We start from the raw sequence: 18840 nt of genomic DNA, 5'->3' as shown, positions 1-18840 counted from the left end.
CTCTGGTCTCCATACTTATCCATACATTAAAGTCACACTGCTAAGCATCAATTTCTCTGACAGATAAAGATGTGGTGATGTGGCTTTATCTTTCAGAGAAATGGATGCTTAGCTCTGTGATGCAAGTGCTATGTTAATGCTAATACACGAAAGGCACAGACTGGGGATACCAGCCCTCATACCCAAAAATGGCAAATAATTTAGATTCCAATAACATAAACTTTAAAAGTCCGTCTATTTTTATTACTTATTTAAAAAGTAAGATCATATACGATTTAATTAGACTTTACTAGCCCATTTGTTTTGCCATCTTCTCTGTCACATCTAGTTCAGATTATCCAGGACCTAACCTCTGTCAATTTTAGGTTACGAGTATATCCTATTCAATTCAGCTTCCTACAAATTACCTTTGATGCAGCTCTTCTGCATGACCAGTCAATAGCAATATTCAGTTTGAATGAAGGAAGCAGTGTGACAATAAAATAATAAAAAATTTAAAAAATAAGGACATAGAGGTCAAGGAAGTGGATGGGCACATGAGTACTTCACTTTAATATCAGCCAGCCATGCTTGACTCTCTTCACATACTAGCTGTCAGTGTAGACATTTCTATCTTTTAATCATGACCACAATCTCTTTCTAACTGGTTTTAGCTTCCTATCCTCCCCAACAATACTTTATTGGAATAAAAACAATAAAGCTCTAAAAAAAAGTTGGCAATTGATGTTTTGCAGATGCTACAATATGAATATTCTAATACAATGAAAACTAATCTTGTTGATAACAAATTAATAAATAAAGTACTCATAGGTACTTGTTACCTATGCCAGTCTCTTTAATGAAGTATGTCAGTTTTGAAAAAAATGGCAAAGGTGTATTTTATAGATTATTATGTAGATTATAAGGGAACTATATAGATTTTTATGTTATTTTATTGAATGTATTATTTTGTACCATTACATTATTTTAATTATAGTTTTTGAAAAAGGCAAATCACTCATCTGTCTGCACAGAAGACGTTACTTCACCCTCTTCATTAGGATGATGAGTGTTTATGCTTTGTCTTTTGTTCTGACTCCACTTTCACATGTTTATAAGCACAGAAGCAGACAAAAAGGGGAGAAGAGGCCCTTTGAAATCACACTCTTGTCTGACTATGCCGAGGCGTGACAGAGCAAGAGTGAGGACAACACATACAGCATGACTGCTCGTGTAACTACCCACGATTTTATGCCTGCCTGCCTGCCTGCCTGCCTGCCTGCCTCCCTGCCTGACAGACAGCCAGCCAGCCGTGCCTACCACTCACTTCTCTGTGTCTGCAAAATAATATCTGATAATGTTCCACGACATCAACTCACTGAAGTCAACCTGAAGAGAACTTAACTGACTATCGCACTCTATGCTGAATTGTCTGACTGGAATCGTTTTGAGGTTAAAAGCTGACAAAGTAGTAAAGCCTCTCTCCTTCTCTGCTACTATCAAATTAATCACTTTAGCCTGTCTGCAGGCTGTTGGAAAAAACATGTCTAATGAAGTTAAATTCAAACACTGACTAACAATATTACAGACCAACCACAGAGAAGGCTCTCACTCTCTGAGAAAAATCAGAATCAGAATCAGAATCAGAATCAGAATCAGAATCAGTTTTATTGCCAAGTATGTTTTCACATACAAGGAATTTTTTCTGGTGATTGGTGCAATTAACAACAACAAATTAATTAAAAACAGCAAAGAGACGAGTCAATATAATGTGAGTGGATTATGTTTGTTGACACAACTTGGGGATCAACTAGTTAAACTACGTTGTCTGTGCAAAGTGTACAGCAGAGGCAAAAACACAACCATATCCTCTGATACAGACTACGTTCCTTCTTCGGATGAAGGAGATGGAGGCCGGCAACTGTTGCCGTGGAGATGTGGAACACATTAGGTCGCTCGGCAACAGGCCATCATGTACCAGCCAGAGCCACTCCCATGTGTCTCACATTCTGTCTATCCACCTCTCCAGCTTCATGTGTGGATGAGCTTCCTGGCACATGACCAACCCCACCAATGAAAATAACGATTCAGCCAAACACCTTCCAGATTACAGATAATCTAACCACATCTTTAATCTTATTCCAATCTGTTAAATTCATTCAGTAGAGTCGGACCAGCTGTGAGGACTAACCAGGGCGTACCAAGGCTGTTGAAAATTGACTGTCAGTCATGTTTGTATTAATGCTTTTCAGAAGCAAAATTGTACATGTAGACATTTAATTATGTCTATGAAATGCTTTAAGTAGCACTGAGGATGTTGAATTGCAGTTGCACAGTGTAGCCCTGGCTTTAAAAACCCTCAAACATGTCAATAATATCAAAATATAAATACAGCAACCACAGCATTACATAGAAAAGTGTGTAGTCGTGTGGTATTTGTTTAGACAATAAGGCATCTCTTACCTTTGTTCTTGATTTGACTTTTGACTTGACTTTCTGTCGCCTTTTGAGTTTCTTCTTACTCAAAGCCTTCTTTCCCCTGAAAGTATAAAGTGATCACTCAGTATTGAAAAATACACTGTATGCTTCAGCAACAGTTACAGTCAAACACATAGCACAGCTTTATTATGAAATGCTTGTGATAAGATAATGGTAAACACATTCGTCTTCAAGCCTTTCCTAATTTTCCCAGAATAACCATTGCAATCCTGAATCCATTCCATCTTGAATGATTATGACTCACTACTGAATCCAAAAACCAATGCCTCTTCAATCTGCTGTTGTCTTACAAGGGTTAACAGTGTTAATATAACAATTATGTACATTTTTTGCTCACCAAGTTTGAACAATGCGCTTTGTTTCACCACTGTTCTGCAGTGTGTGTGTGTGTTCTGTACCTCTTGACAGAGCAACTGTGTTTTGATTTGTGATAGCCTGTCACCATAGAAAAGTAGTTTTAAATTGTTCAACCCTTTGAACACACAGGTTGTGCAGGTAACACATTTCATTATCAGCTGAGAGATTGGTGTCAAATCAAATGGTTGTTCAATATGACAACAACTCTAGAGAAGTTGAGGTTGTGTTTGTCTTGTTGCTAATTTGTATGGACCAATGAATTCAGAGGTCGGTTAAGGAGACAGTGGTCCAATGACAGTAATGTAGGGAGACTGTGAGGGGCATTTCTAAACTTTAAGTATTTTAATGTTGGATTTTGTGGTATGCTGTGGATCACTCTCTTGTTGTAGAAGCCAAATCTTTACATATAGCAGATGAAGTCCAGAGGAAAAACAAAATAAAAAGAGGCACATCACACTTCTCATATAGTAGTGATTCATGGTTATACATACACAACCGATGTTTCTCTGTGCATACCTCAATTATTGTTTAATTATTGTTTCTATTTTTTAGACAGTAAAATAAAAAAGTCAGAATGCATTTAATGTGTGTTTGCTGCAGGGGTTGTATTTACTCCATTACACAGAAAAAAAAATGTATGCAAACTTTTGCATACCACTGTACTGGCCCATGCTGACAGTAAGCATTGTACATGGCAGGCTGAGAAAAACAATTCAGTGTGAGGGAGGATGCTGCAACGACCCAGCTACTCAGTCTACAACCTGACTGACAATGACGTAACTGTATTACCCGCTTATGCCAGAAAAGCAAATGAGTTCATCCACCACCCAACACATCCTCACCAAAATACGTCTGACGTTTTAAGCGCTATGGGCTGTATTCATTGTGCGTTTAAATGTATGTCCGCTCATTATACGCTGTGTTTTTTCTTAAGAGGTGAAACTCCAGTTAAGATAACCTGGGGAAGGGCTGATGCTTCTCAACGTTCGTTAACGTTCGCTAGCTATCGAAACAGTGACGCCGTTGGGCCTAAATACACACAGCTCACTATATCAAATTATATGAAATGACAACTTAGGTAATGTGCATTTTGGTGACAATCCCAGGAAGGAGTGTTTAAAATGTTTACCAACAAATTACAACATTATATAAGCAGTTCGTTTGTTTACGTTTAGCCAGGGAGCAGCTATTTACTCAAAACAAACTGACAAACTGCTGTCATGACAGTTAGCCAGCTAGCTTGTTTTGGATATTAGCCGGTGTAAGTGTACCTTTTCGATTACAAGTGGGTAGTGTCTTTATTTCAATGTCAATGTGTCAATGTTTGGCTAATAAACAATGTCCAGAGCACCCGGAGTGCAAATCCCCCGCGCAAGGGTGTAGTAACGTAACATTAGCTTAGCTGACACACCGATAAGCTAGGGAAGTCAAAGCCAAAATGCTACCTAGCAAGCTGACCCCCATAACAGGTAGCACTTAAATTAGGGAGCTCCTGACATATTGCTAGTAGTCAAAACAATGTCTAGTGTGACAAAGGTCCGAACAGCTCACGAATGATGAATAATGAATAACTTTGTGTCGCTGATATTAACCGACGTACCGCTGAGCAAGGGTTAATGTTAGCTTACGGTCGTTAGCTCAGTTAGCACACAAATGACAGACCAACGTCTTCGATATCTACATTTTTCACGTTAACCACTCACCTTCCTTGATTTATCCCTTGCTCTTTATCGCTGATAGCGGTGGTATAAATCCGTCTATATCTTTCCGCCAGAGCTCGTCCTGAGAGTAATAGCTGGTACCGAGTCCGACAATCCGACTGGGCTCCGGGTGTCGGACAAGAACCCATACCCGAACCAATGGTGCAGAGATCGGCTCCTGCTCCAGAAATGACCCTGACACCCAGCCCCATCGACGGTGATGAGGAGGGCAGAATCCCACCACCGGCGGCCGCTGCCGCAGCAGCACACATCATCGTTTTGGAGAACAATGCATATATCACTCAAAAGATATCACAGCTAGATGACATCTAGCCATCAGACGCAATCCGCTTGTCATTAAATCCTCCACATGTCACATCATTTGCCCATCCCAAGTCGCTGAAATACCACAATTAGCATCCACGGTGCACGGTTATTATAAGCGCAAATTCTAGCTAGTCTGGTGGTGCAGCCACGGTCTTCCGATCCGGCCACAGCGTCAACACGGTGCTTGTCGTCCGAAAATATATCTTCTCAAGCCATAACAAATTTTCCTTTAAAATCGCAGAAACGGCACCATTCATTTCCAAAAAACCGCCCTGTCGTGTTTCTGTTTTATTAGCTCCTTCAGTATTTCTTGACCCCGAAGAGGCAGCACCCTCAGTTGGGCTGCCATCTTAGCTCCATCATCCCTCCCCTCCCTAGCTAAGTCTTGCGTCGCTAGCATGCCGGGATATTTTCATACGACCAAACCGAGCGATGCTATCATTGATTTATTTGAATAATGACCTCCCTGTATATGACTATTCCCATGTATAGTTTATTTTTCATAAAAACACAAATGAAAGATAGCCTAACAGACAGATATAATCACATGGGTTGCTTTGCACACTGTGTGCAGTTTAAATATGGACATTTAATTTGCAGAGGCCCATCCAGAGCCCCTCCCAGTTTGATCTAAAATTGGCTTTTAAAAGCGATTAAATGATTTGTTGCCCACAGAAAAGACACTAGCTCTAGTGTGGTCTCTAAAAACAGTGTTTAGACCGCTTTGATTTTACACGTCACAGTTTCCTTTCTGCTCCTGTCAGTCCTGTACAGCCCATTTACTTCTGTAATACCAGCTGCATGGTAAGTGTCTGTATTCCACTTCCTTCTCCAGTGACCATTGAGTAACTGTGAAATGTTGCCCTTTGATCTCAGACATGCCTTCTTAGGCAATTTAACGGTTTGCACAAGGATTGCAGCCACCTTGTGATGAAATCATGGTCATGATACAGAGGTCTCCTTCACTGAGCAGGCCTTCTTCCAACCCCCCTTCTACCAACTGTGAATGATGCGCCTTTTTTATGACTATAGATGATGTAGCTCACACTCAGTGAGATATGTATCAGTGAAAATATATTATATGTTCACATCTGCCAAAGAATAAAATGGCATGGCAAGTACTGAAGTGCCTCAGTAATGCAGCGTGCAGATTATCATGATGGCAATACTTGCATTTTTATTTTCCTACTGACAGGGGCGAGACATGGGTGCAGAAGGAGCAGAAATACAGCAGGACGGGGAAAATGGGAGATACTGTGTGTTGTGGTGACATCAGTCAAAATGGTGGTAAGGGCCAAAAAACACTCTCCAAAGCAAATGTGGACACAGAAAACAGTTGCAGGCAGTGCAGATTTCACAGACATGTATATAATATGTCACCTAGACATGTACTCGACTGGTAATATTTATGAACATGTATTTAGTGAGTCAATTTTCCAAATGCTTTATTCTACTAGATCCTCTTGCAGTCAAAATGGAAAAGTACGACATCTTTTTAAAAAAGGTGGTATAAATGTATTTACATGTGGATGTGGATGTATATTTATTTATTGAGAGAGAGAGAGAGAGAGAGGGGGGAAGAGATTTGCACAGGCTCTAGTGGTGCTTTATTGGCTGCAAGGCACTGCAGTAGCCCAATGACAAGAGAGGGGTTGGTCTGAGGTCTCTTCTCATAGCAACCCAGGAAGCATTCGGAGATTATCATGCGCAGTATCAGAGTAGCTGCATGTATCAGTGATGACAACTGACTCTTAACAGAGGAATTTATGAACATAAAACTGAGGGACTGTGCTAGTAGGGTTTCAGTATGAAATAGTATAAGTGAAAAGGAGCTCAGTTTAAATGTATTGTAATGGTCTACTGTAAATGCACCATAAATATGCTGGATCACAAACTGCTGACATTCACTGTCCCTCTTGTCCTTAGTAGTCTTTAGGTAGAGGGTTATAAAAAGAAAATGGTTCGATGAGAAAGACGCAGCCACATTCAGAGGTTGCTCACTTAACCCCTGGTTGTCTCAGCTCTGTCCAGCTAAGGGATGGATGGAGGCAGGAGGGGAAGGATATCTAGGCCAAGATGATGACACAGGTTGGGCGACCAATGTGCACTGAACTAGCAGAGATGAAATCCAGTTGCCATAAACACACCCAGGAAGCAGGGCTAGTATAAGGGTCTAGATAGGTTGTTGGACTGATATGAAAGTGGTTCAGTGTCATCAATTGTTCTGACATCATAGCTCTTAGTCTGTCTCAGTTCAAAATCATACTCATGACTATCCCGTTCAGTCACCAGCATAGTACAGGTTACACTAATTCCTGCTGCTTTGACTAAATGAAAGAAGAATGATGTATAGCCCTGAGCAACTTTATTTATTTTCATAGAGCTGCACAACCAATGTTGTCATTTACACCATTGTAACTCTAGCACCACCAACTGTCACTGAGTAAGCAAGACATTATTGTCGGCCAATGAATTAAAGACAATAATATTTTACATTTACATGCCTTAAATTAGTTGAGCAAAACTTCAAAAACGCATGCTTGTTCATATGCAAATGCCTGTCTATTAAAAATGTGTCATGACCTTTGACAGTTAGCCTCGTAGTTTGGTGAGTGCAGGGCAGTCTACATTCCCTGCGTTCCGTCACCATGACTAGGAGGGGTTCACCTATCAGTATCATGCTGTCACACCCTGGCATGCTATGCACCTTTCATACCTTAGATTACCCAAAACAAGGCACTCCCACTCTTGAAGCTTCCATTCACAGACACATTTATGGTTCGAACCCTGATTGTCACTTAAGTTTTACGTGCAGTCCTGATGATTTAGACTCTGTGCATCAATTAGCCTCGGTCTGTATATTCATACATGATATTAATAGTCTCATTCAAAGTTAAGGATGTGGTGACACCTGCCAAGGTATCGGTGGACAGTGGTGTGTCATGTGCCCATCCTGTGAGTTTATTTCTGATTGACCGTTCAAGCCTAAGTGCTCATCTGAGATATAATGACATTTATCAGACCTCAACGAAAACTAGAGTTTAAACCACCTTAAATTTCCAGGACTTTTATCGCCATACGTAGGTAAGTAATGTCCACTGTTAGCCAGGTATTGTATTAAAAAGTCAGCAGGAGAATAATATACAGGCATAATGCAGGGTAATACTTTGGAAGGGGCCTTTTAATCATGTTAAGTTTCAAGTGGCAAGTCAGTCATATACTGTGTCTCGACTAAAGGTCAATATATCTATTATAGTTTTACTTGGACTTGACTTATGTCACAGTGTATAAGGATAAAATGTTTCAAATAGGAGATTCATATGTAATAATGTCTCAATGAAATTATATTCCATTCAGTTCAGTGGTATAGTAATTCAAAGAAGCACACCCACCCACTTTGCTGTTCTGCTTCCTTGACACCAAGTGACACTAAGTTGAATTACAGGTCCTTCAGCACCCCACCCAAATCCATTTTTTTCAACTTACAGACAGAGAGTGGAACAATTATTAAGACACATATGGTGATGATGGAAGGAGTGAGAGGACGAGTGAGTGTATTCTTTGATTGTTGTGTGAGGCCACACCCGTGGGTGGCCTTGGAATCTCCTCCCTTGTCATTAAAGCAGGAGGAGTGACACTGCATTCTGCAGAGTGACAGACAGGTGTTGGGAGCAGAACTGTAGTGAGAGATTACTGTCTTTTCAGCAAGCTCCAGAACTTTCTGTGGAGGTACGTGCCCAGTCTCTTTCTGAATCCTTTGACAGTTTCTTGTTTGTCCATTAATGTGCGTGTGATTTCCATTAATGTGAAAATGTCTTTAATCGCATGGATGAGTTTATGTATGGTACTGAGGTCCTTGAGATAGTGTGTTCTACAGTGAGGGGCGATGGACTATGAAAAAATACAGATAAATTTATATGGTATCTGAGGATCAGATAATGGTGCGACTATAACTGTAGTTCATCACAGAAGGTCCTTTTTTAGTGACTTTACCATGGGTTTAGAAATGCATGTTCTACTGATACATTCATACGCTAGACACTGGGACATGAAACCCATATACACACACTCTAGGATATTACTTAATATGAATCTCATAACTGCTGTAGAGTTCTTGAAAAGCAAACCTAAAAAAATCAGCATTGTTACAGTGCTAGTCTGTACAGTCGAGCAGCACGTTCTGTCTCGAAAAAGTTTTCATTAGCCAAACAAAATGAAACTCTGCCATGCAATATGATATATCCATGAAATATTTCAAGGATATTTCAGGATTGGACACTGTATTTAAATCATAACTAAGTACATTTTAACTCAAACTCTTAAAACAAGAGATTTAACTGAATCTGCCCTAGAATAATTTACTTTTTGAGAATGGCCGACTAGTTCTGTTTCAGCTCTTTCACTCAAGACATCAGTTATATGGGTCTGTCATACACATTACAACAAGAGATACAAAACTACTTCACACAAACAAAAATAATGTAGACATACTGAACACTGTTTTGGGACAAATGAAAGTCTTCAGACAATAGATCGTGTGTCTGATAACTGGACAAATGTTGAATGTTCACTGTTATAACTTCCCTCACAGCTGCATATGTCTGCCTTCAGGCTTCTGATATGAAAGCATTTGTGCTGGAGTGTGGATTGTAGTCGAAAGGGCACTATCTTTATCATCAAGAGTTAATGGCATGTTACTGGTACGCCCCTCTGTTTTGCTGACAAAGGTGTGTTTGGACAAGGTGTGTTATGGAGGGTGGGTGTGTCTTCATGTCGATTCAGATCAAGACAAACCAGTTTAGGGATTAATCAGTGAGTCTGGGGTGAGTTAAGAACTTAAGTTGATATACTACAGGAACAGCGACAAACCCAGTGTGACGTTCACACACCCACCCTGATGAAAACATGCATTTCAGTGCTTATGAAAAGACAAAATGATACAGAGACACTGTGGATTTAAAGCACCGACTCTTACGTTTTTTGAGCTGTGTTTACATGTACACTGATCTCAGGTTGAACTCTAACATAGTACCGTTCAGTCCACAGTACCACCTAGTGGCTAATATACTGTAGTTTCATTATGTAATAAGTTCCCTTGTTGTTTTTTCACACTTAACAGGTGAAGTTACAAGATGAGCAGGTATTCGTCCCAGACAAGTAAGTATTCATGAACATCAACTAATGAAATAATAAAAAACATTTTAAGTCCACATATTGCCAAGTATTCATATTTTTCACATGATTTTTATTTGCTCTTTTATTGCAGATTCTTGTTGTACCTTTCATTCTTATCATTATTTCATTTTCCACACTAATCTTTCAGCGCAGCCACCTTGCATTTCACGGCACATATTGTTTGGGTGCTTGACAAATGAAATCTTGTAACATGTGCAGCAATTGCAGGTGTCATATCAGTCAGCCAGTCCAACTTTGTTTGCATGGAACATTTAATGCAGCGTAATGAAATTGAAATAATGTTTTTTACAGATGACTGAACAAGTTGTTAATAAAACAATAAACAATTTGATACTGAAGCACGAAAGAAACAGAGGTTATAAAAATGAATGAATATAAAATGGGATGAAAAAAAAACAAAAACAAATAACAGCGCATTTCTGAGGCTGTGCTAGAAAGGCTTGTGTACAATAAAATGATTAAAATAACAGCACAAATATGAATTAGAAAAAACAAATGTAAAGAATTCAAGGAAAAATATAAATATATGCAATCTAAGAATTAAAATGCTAAGATGTATATTGCCCAGTGTGTAGGTGAACCATATAATATTTCAGTACATAAAAATGTGAAATTGTGTGACTTCAATTGAGATTACATTTTGTCAGCTGGAGACCCTCACACTTTCCTTGTCTTGTGTTTGCAGCCAGGAGCACCAGGCCCAGCCAGGCAATTGAGGACAGCAAGAAGAAGACATCTCTTCTGAAAGACAACAGCTGGATCAAAAAACCTGACGAAGAGGATGAAGCTGTCGAGTAAGTTGTGTAAATAATAGAAGTAGAAATGCTACACACATGAATCTCAGGAATGGCTGGAACTGTTGGGTGTGACTTGTTCATAGCTCAACTGAATCAGTGTTTCATCTTAAAAAAGCCTCCTGCAAGTCACAGGGTTGAATCGTCTCTGGGAGTGTGAGGGAATTCATTTCTTATCCTTTTGAATTCCTTCAGCCGGGACCCAAACTTTGGCAAATCTGTTCTGAGCCGGTACAGATCTAATGAAACTCTTGAGAGGTAAGAGAAATGTTTCGACTTTTCCTCAAATAAAGGGCAAAATAATGGAAAGCTATCAGTTACTGTGATGAATGGGGTGTAATGTAAATAATAATTTCAGTCATGTTACTTTTATTTAATGTAATTTATTGTATTTTGCTCATAGCTCAGAGGCTGATGAAACAAAAACCACCAAAACCACAAGCACGTCAAAATCTGTGCAGGCTCTCACCAAGAGGTATCATTTATAGAAACATATTGGTATCTTTTTCCAACGCTAATGCTAGAATCTACTGGACTATCTTTACATTACCAGACTGTATGTGACCAGACTGTGACAAGATCAATTGTGATTTCTATCTTTGCAGATTCAGTGGCAGTCAGGATGAGCTGAGGAGCAGGTTGGTGCAGTATATAAACAGTATTATAATTTTTTGCCTTTCACTTTTTTTATATTCAAGTCAATGTACTGTCAGTAATTGTAACTGTGGTTTAACAATGCCTCTCTTCTACTGGCAGCACCCTCCCATCCTCCTACACCAAAAGGTACATTTTCATAATAACACAACTAATAGTGCAATATCTAGTGACTTTTTTTATTATTATTTATTTTTTAACTCCAGACTATTACACCCTGTGCAAAAAGTCAACAGAGAAACAATGAAGATAACGTGTAACTTTATTTTTATCATGTCACTACAGCACCACCACCTCCAAGACTATTGTTACAGAGGAACCAAAGACAAGGTACGCAACAAATTCTTCAAACCATCAAGGAAACACAGGAAACATAGCAAGCTGAAACATTTTGTAACTTTCCCTTTGTGTTGCTCTTCCTTTAGTACCACAACCACTACCATCACCCAGGATGGTAAAACCACTGAGACCACCATCACCACCACCCAGAGTCTTAGGTAAAACATACTTCAACATTAGTAGGTGTCATCTTATTGCACATTCAGTCTGTATCAGATTCATGACAAAAGGCTGTGTTCTTGTGTTGGTTTGTTTTTTACAGATCTCCAGTGATTAAATCTCCCACTAAGACTGAGACATTCACTGAGCGGGTCAAGTCTTCAAGCAAAGGGTAAAAAAGTTTCAGTTTTTTTTTTGTTTTGTTTTGTTTTTCTTACTGAGGTAAAAGTGCCAGTACAACAATGTAAAAATATCATCAGCAATCTGTACTGAAACTATCACCTCACATAAGCAAAAAATACATTTTATTGATCGTATAATGTTGGTTTGAACTGTGATTGAGTGGCTGATTAGATGTAACATTTTTTCACACAGGGCACTGTACTCAAACTTCTCACCTACCAGAACAACCAAAGTGACTGAGACAACTGTTACCAGCAACAAGGGGTACATTCAGATTGTTAAAAAGATGTTACAGTACAATTTAAATCTCTTTGCTCCATCACCTATAATGTAACATGCCTATATTATATTTCTCTGCAGTGCGGAAGACAAACTTTATGACACACTCGCCCCCTCGTCCATCAAGGATGATTTCTCACCCACAGACAGGTGAGCTTACAAAATGAGTCTAGTAAATGAACAATATTGATCATGACACCAGGCAATTAGAATTATGTACTGTACTAAGGTATGTTTTCTTCTTTATAGCAAAACAACCATCTCTACAACTGAGACTGTGGTAGTGAAAAGCAGCACAGACACTGAGTGAGTTTCATCCTGTTGTGGGTATAACACAGGCTGTGTACTATCTAGATAATATTTAAGTCAGTTTCATGAATGTACTGATCATATTTCTGTATCGACAAATCAAAAATAATAAGGAAATCATCAATGAGTTGGTCCTGCTAACAAGTCTAAATAGCCAAAGCCTGATATATCTTATTACTGTGCCATAGAGCTCCACTATTGTCCCAAAACAATTAAACACACATCAGGGAGCCTTTGTCCTCTACATACTGTCCCTGAGCTGTTACACAATGAATTTTCATCTCCCCCTCTAGAGACATGTAGGCTAATTTAAGGCTGTCGGAGTGTGACTGGTGTGTGAGTCTATGGTGCGGTCTTGCAATACCCTTCAGTGGGTTTTTGTGCCTTACAGCCATACAGCCAAGATTGCAATGGAAAGATGTAATAATTCCCTTATTATGTTACATTATCCTTCCCATAGTAGCTTCTTTTTTAGATTAAAGTGGGACCATGCAACTTTTGAAGGAACAAATAATGAAACATTCCTCTTGTTATGAAATGTACAATTCATAAGTGATTTAAAAAAACACCCTTACTCAATTTAATACACTTTTTGCTAACATAGCCTTACTCTGTCTGGTATGACCAATCACTAAAGGTGGCTACTGTTAGCTTCACTGCTGATTAACAAATGATTTACCCTTTGTTGAAATTATTTCTTTGCAGCCCCGAGGACAAACTCTATGATACACTCATTCCCAGGTCTATCAAGGATGATGTCACAGAAAGGTAATGTTTGCAGTCACTAATAAAACCTGCAAGACGGTCGTTATCTCATTGGCAACACTTAAGTTTAATTTCCCCATATTTAGCATTTATAACTGTGCAATGAACATTTAATAAATGGTTTATAAGCCACTAAAATGTAGTTGTAAGTGTTTATGAATGTATCTGTGACTGTAGCTACTCCTGTGGACACCTATAGGTGGAGGCTGCTGTATAAACATAAACTGAATGGCAATGTATTAAATCACTGTTGTAATACTATGAAATACATCTGCAAATGAGAAATTATTATTGTTGACAAATACTGTACATTAATAAGCAATTAAAATGTCCTTATAGCTGCATGTTAATTAGGGGGACTTAAAGTAAAATTACCATTTCATTTAATGCTATACTCATTGATTATTATTATTATTGTGTAAGAAGTAATATTTGTTTTATTACAGCAAAACAACTGTCTCCAGCACTGAGTATGTGACGGTGAAAAGCAGCACTAACGGGTGAGTTACTGCACGACAACTTACACATATGACAGGGACATTAAATATCAAGCAGTCAGATAAAACAGTTTTCTCTCGTTTTTTTCAGGGACGGTATTAAAACTACAACCACAACAAGGACTTCTTCTACGTAAGCCTTTACCAATTATGTGTAAAATAAATACACCCTCAAAACATAGGGATTGTACTCGTAATCACCCTATAATATTGTTATCTTTGCAGGGCTGAAGATGACCTGTATGACACTCTGCTACCTAAAGGCATTACATCTCCTGTCAGGTGAGGTGTCTCAGTGAGTGACTTTTAACAAGACAAATAATCCACATAATTATCCTGTCAGTTACACAAGACATTGTCATTGTCGCCTGCAGCTCCAGCATCACAAAGAGAGAGGTTTTTACAGTGGAGAGCAGCAGAGGGTGAGTCTTAAAATAAGTGACCGAGAATGTTGTGGTTCTTTATATGTACAGTATGTACAGTATGTTACAGTATGTCCCATTTTCTTATGACATCTTTTTGTGTCATTTAGAGGAGAAAGCCCAGCTCTGACATCACCATCCTCCACTCTCAGAACCAGGTAAACGTGTTGACTGTGCAACACACCTAAAATAACAGGTGTTGGTTGTAGTAAAATATCAAATGTTGACGTCAATTTTTTTTTTAAAAGTAATAGTAAGCAGAAATATGTTTACCTATTTTATTATTTACATAAAGAATAATATTTAATCAGGAGCATCTTTCAGTTTATTTTTCATTCATTTCACTTCATTTTTGTTGTGTTGTGTTGTGTTGTTATATTTAACAGAGCTCAGTTACTGTAGACAACACATAAACATTAGCTATTTGTATCTTTGCCCATCTCTCACCTATATTGTCAATAACTGTCCTGTCTTTTGTAGCTTTTAAACTTCCAAACTTTTTGACAATCAACAAGCTTTACTTAGACATTTGATATATACTGATATATAAAAAAATTAGTAATACTTTAATTACAGTATAAAGTCAGATAAATAAATACATGTCCAACTCGTATCCAGCTCATTCCTCTGCCTCTTTGACACACAGTTACAGCTTCTACTCTGATGATAGTCCATCCTCCCGAACTACCTCCTACACCACCAAGCCCAGGTAATCATTTGACTACTATCATTATCTCTCACACGCATATACAAATACACCAGATGAAAATACAGCTAATCTGCTCTGTTCGCACACACCTACTCTTACTCATGACCGGACTCCAGATAGGAGGCTTAGCAATCTAATGATGGTTTCACTTTCCATTCTCTCATGTGATCTGCGGTTCATTTTGTCTTTGTTCAGCTACGAGTACACCAGTGTCACCAGTCCCACTGTCTACACCTCATCATCATACAGGAGCAGCAGGTATTAGATGATCTTAAATATGACTGGGTTTAATATTGGTGTACAAACATGATATGAAAGTAAAGCGACACTCCAGCTAATAACTTTTACTCTCACAGCAGGTCAGATGACACAGATTCAATCTACTCTAAATCCTCCACGAAGAGTATGTATGCATCTCCTGAGAGGTGAGAAAAGTGAGATAACAGTCTTTCATGACCTTGGAAACAGAAGTTTTGCAAAAAAATGACAATACTAATATGCTGATGTTAAGGATGTTGTTATAAACTAAAGCAGAAATGATGAGGGCAAAAGTTAAGGGCTCACTTAAGTTGTTACAATTAATTCTGAAGGGGGTACGACCGGCCAGGAATTAACCAAATTTTAAACAGTTGTTGAGACTGTTCACTCAAAAATTTAACTCAAAACCAAAAATGTCAAACTTGGAGTGGCGCTAAAGGAAAAGTGTTGTAATCACCAAAGTCATAAGGATTCCTCATCTGGAAACCACAAATGTCTGTACAAGATTTTCTGCCAAAACATCCAATTATTGTCACGATATTTCACTAAAAGCCCAGAATGACAACCTGCTGGTGGCCCTAAAGGAAAAGTCAGGGGATCACCAAAATTATTAGGATTCACCTCTGGGGACCATGAATGTCTGTACAAAATTTCATGGAAATCCACCCAGTAGCCTAGTTGTCGAGAAATCTCAGTCTGGACCAAAGTGGTGCACTGACCAACCAACTGACAGCCTAATCTTAATTTATCCGTTTTTTTTTTAACCCACATATGGAAATGGCACATGGGCTTTTGTTTTGCCACACTACTGTTTCCACGATCAAGAATGAACGTAGAGTTTACAGAATGCTTAATGTTCATTTCATATGGTGAAACACTTTATCATCATTTTCCTACAGGACGGTGCTTGAGAAGGACCTGTGCACCTACTGCCGTAAGCCCTTCACCGGTGATGCCAAAATGATCCTGGATGACTTGAAGATCAACTGCCACGCCTCCTGCTTCAAAGTGAGCAGATTAGTTTTTGTCTCTTAACGTGCATTCAAAATATTACTTAAATGAAACCATGTAATCATTATCAGGAAGACGTAATGAACATATTGAAAGTAAATGCACTCGTTGTGCAGAGTGGGGACTGTCGATTTTTACAGATAGTTACCACTGATGCATTAATGTATAAGCAGCATTTTAATGTTGTGGCATCACATTTTATAAAGTGATCATATGTTCTGTATTCAAAACTCTACAGGCCCTATGCACCTTCACACAGGTGTTCACTTGTGTTATTGCCTAATTAGACCTACTCTCATCACCCAGTCATTACTTTTGTTATTCACACCTGTGGGTTTAGCTGTGATATTAGTGCACTGAGTTATTCCCCGAACACTTCCATTTAACTTACACCTGACTAGAGGTCTAATCAGCTCGAGTAATTGAAAACCTGAGTGGGTGTTCAGAGCCTTTAACTCGTAACCACAGCTTTCAGATTTCAGATTAATGTAGTGGAGGAGAAACATAAATCTGCATATAATGAAGTAAAGCGGAAGTGCCTCAAAGGGGTACTTTACTGCGGTACTTGAGTAAAAGCGACAAGATATTATTGGGAACTGTGCAGCTGACTGCTCAGCGTGTATCTCCTCCTCATGTGGGTGTTTGTGTTTGAACAGTGCGAGGTGTGTAACAGCACTCTGGGTCATCTGAAAGCTGGGGACAGCATGTGGATCTACAAACGCATGGTGCACTGTGAGAACTGCTTTGAGGTCACTAGAGGTAAAAAAAAAAAAAAAATGTTCCCAGTTCTTTGTCTTTATGGATGTCAAAGTGCATTGAATTGACTTTGTTTGCTGAAAAACAATGAAAACAGCTTGAATTTAACAGGTGATATCCTCATTATTCCCCACAGATAAATGGCGACGCTGAGTTTCCCCGCAAGCCTTTAGAGGAGATTTAGCACCTGTGACTAAAGATGAAATGACTGTTTACCAGCATGTTTTGGGTGACACTGGTTCTCCTGCACTAAAGCTTTTACAAGATGATGGGTGTTATAATCTGGGTGCTTTGACAAATGACAGTTCGATAACTTTTTTTTTTTTGTAACATGCACACACTGTTGCAGCTATCTGTAGCTGTGATGATATTTCTGTCTCTGTATGTACTCTTTCTTAAGTTTAAGATAGCATTCATGATGTTATAATACGTCTGCTGCCTGTAGGGGGATTGTGTGTGTAACATGATGGGGGACAATGCAATATTTTGGGCCGGGGGCTTTTTCTGTGTGCAATAAAGGCAATCAAAGCATCTTTATCAAAAAATAGTAAAAGGTGTCAGTTCTTTTCATGTTACTCTTCAAATATTGCATTTGAAGAACAGTTCTGGGGTATATTTCTCTTCATAAGCAAACAGTACAATTACAGCAAAATTTCTTATGATAAGTGCATTATGTGATAATTTATCATTTGGTAGAACAGAATAAAACAGAAGAGATTAGAGATTTTCTTCTTTAAATATTATTAATTGAGTTAAATCTTAAATTATACAGAAATATAACCTCTAATTGTTTTATGTTAACTGAATAAATTGATATTTATTCTACTGATAACATAACAACAGTGCCATATTTTTTGTTATATATATGATGTTTCCTATCATATAATCATTCTCTAATAACCAAAGAAGCAGAGTAACCTTTCTGTATTCTGATGAATACTCTGTATGTATAATTTCTTTCTCGTGAAACTTTTGATACTTTGTAATGTTTTCACAGATTTGTTTATTTGTTTTCATGAGGTAGTTTTTGTCACAGCTGACTAACAACTGGTTGAACCGTCTCAATACAGATGTTGCCCGTTTGACCCAAACTTACCAGACCACACAGTGTTTCTTTGTTTTCTGTCTTTTTGTAGCTGTTTAGTCTATGTTCAGTTTGTGATCCTTTGTAGTCTGTTTTTGGTTGTTTTTGTCCCTGTGGTCACTTTGCATCTCTTCCTGTGTCGATTTGTGCGTCTCCATTGTCTTTTTTTTTTTTTTTTGTCCCTTTGTGGTTATTTTATGTCACTGTAGTTGCTTTTGCCTCTGTGTGGTCGTTTTGCATGTCTTTGTTGTCATTTTGTTTCTCCATGTGGTTGTTTTGCCTGTTTTTGTGGTTGCCCCCTCCTGTCCACATGGGCCCCTTGGCTTGTGCCCTCTAGGTCTGTTTAGTAATTCATAAATAGATGTTTTCTAATATCATATCTGGTTCTCTCAATAATGCCTTTGCTGCTGCTTTCATAAAAAAAACAAATGTAATTGTAACTGAATGTAATAAATTCATGGCCTGTTGATCAGTATCAGAAATACCGTTTACATTTACAACATGGAAACATCATAACACATACCTCCTCAGCAGTGGTGTGATGGGAGTTGAACTCCGAGCTG

The 18840-nt window shown here is 38.5% G+C and overlaps 2 protein-coding genes across 18 annotated transcripts in view; one reads left to right on the top strand and one right to left on the bottom strand.

Moving 5' to 3' along the window:
- The window catches only part of mycbp2 (MYC binding protein 2), a 60335-nt gene extending 54891 nt beyond the window's left edge, over window positions 1–5444 (bottom strand). For 4 of the 16 annotated variants that reach the window (XM_071478761.1, XM_071478859.1, XM_071478874.1 and 1 more), the window contains exons 1-2: window positions 4539–5443; window positions 2443–2518 (exon numbers count right to left, since the gene is read on the bottom strand). In XM_071478761.1, the coding sequence (XP_071334862.1) occupies window positions 2443–2518; window positions 4539–4810 (348 nt within the window). In that variant the 5' untranslated portion in view covers window positions 4811–5443. Of the gene's footprint in view, window positions 1–2442; window positions 2519–4538 lie in introns of all 16 variants that reach the window. The other 12 variants (XM_071478866.1, XM_071478883.1, XM_071478803.1 and 9 more) reach the window with 6 other exon arrangements.
- Window positions 5445–8416: 2972 nt separating this feature from the next.
- scel (sciellin) lies at window positions 8417–18750 on the top strand. 2 transcript variants are annotated; one of them, XM_071478927.1, is made up of 25 exons: window positions 8417–8591; window positions 9982–10019; window positions 10744–10852; window positions 11048–11110; window positions 11256–11327; window positions 11458–11490; window positions 11609–11635; window positions 11792–11836; window positions 11932–12003; window positions 12108–12176; window positions 12380–12451; window positions 12548–12616; window positions 12716–12772; window positions 13481–13543; window positions 13987–14040; window positions 14129–14170; window positions 14263–14319; window positions 14412–14459; window positions 14570–14617; window positions 15106–15168; window positions 15364–15426; window positions 15525–15593; window positions 16326–16434; window positions 17094–17196; window positions 17330–18750. In XM_071478927.1, exons 2-25 carry the CDS (start codon window positions 9995–9997, stop codon window positions 17344–17346), a joined length of 1449 nt encoding a protein of 482 aa, XP_071335028.1. In that variant the 5' UTR covers window positions 8417–8591; window positions 9982–9994; the 3' UTR covers window positions 17347–18750. The 2 variants fall into 2 exon arrangements, with proteins under 2 accessions (XP_071335028.1, XP_071335035.1); XM_071478934.1 differs by having other exon boundaries at window positions 8486–8591; window positions 15528–15593.
- Window positions 18751–18840: the final 90 nt, after the last annotated feature.

Source organism: Trachinotus anak, unplaced genomic scaffold (genome assembly GCF_046630095.1).
Source record: "Trachinotus anak isolate AG129_WGS33_773 ecotype Australia unplaced genomic scaffold, CSIRO_AGI_Tana_v1 ptg000001l, whole genome shotgun sequence".
NCBI classification, from domain to species: domain Eukaryota; kingdom Metazoa; phylum Chordata; class Actinopteri; order Carangiformes; family Carangidae; genus Trachinotus; species Trachinotus anak.
This window is presented reverse-complemented; position numbering and strand designations above follow the sequence as displayed.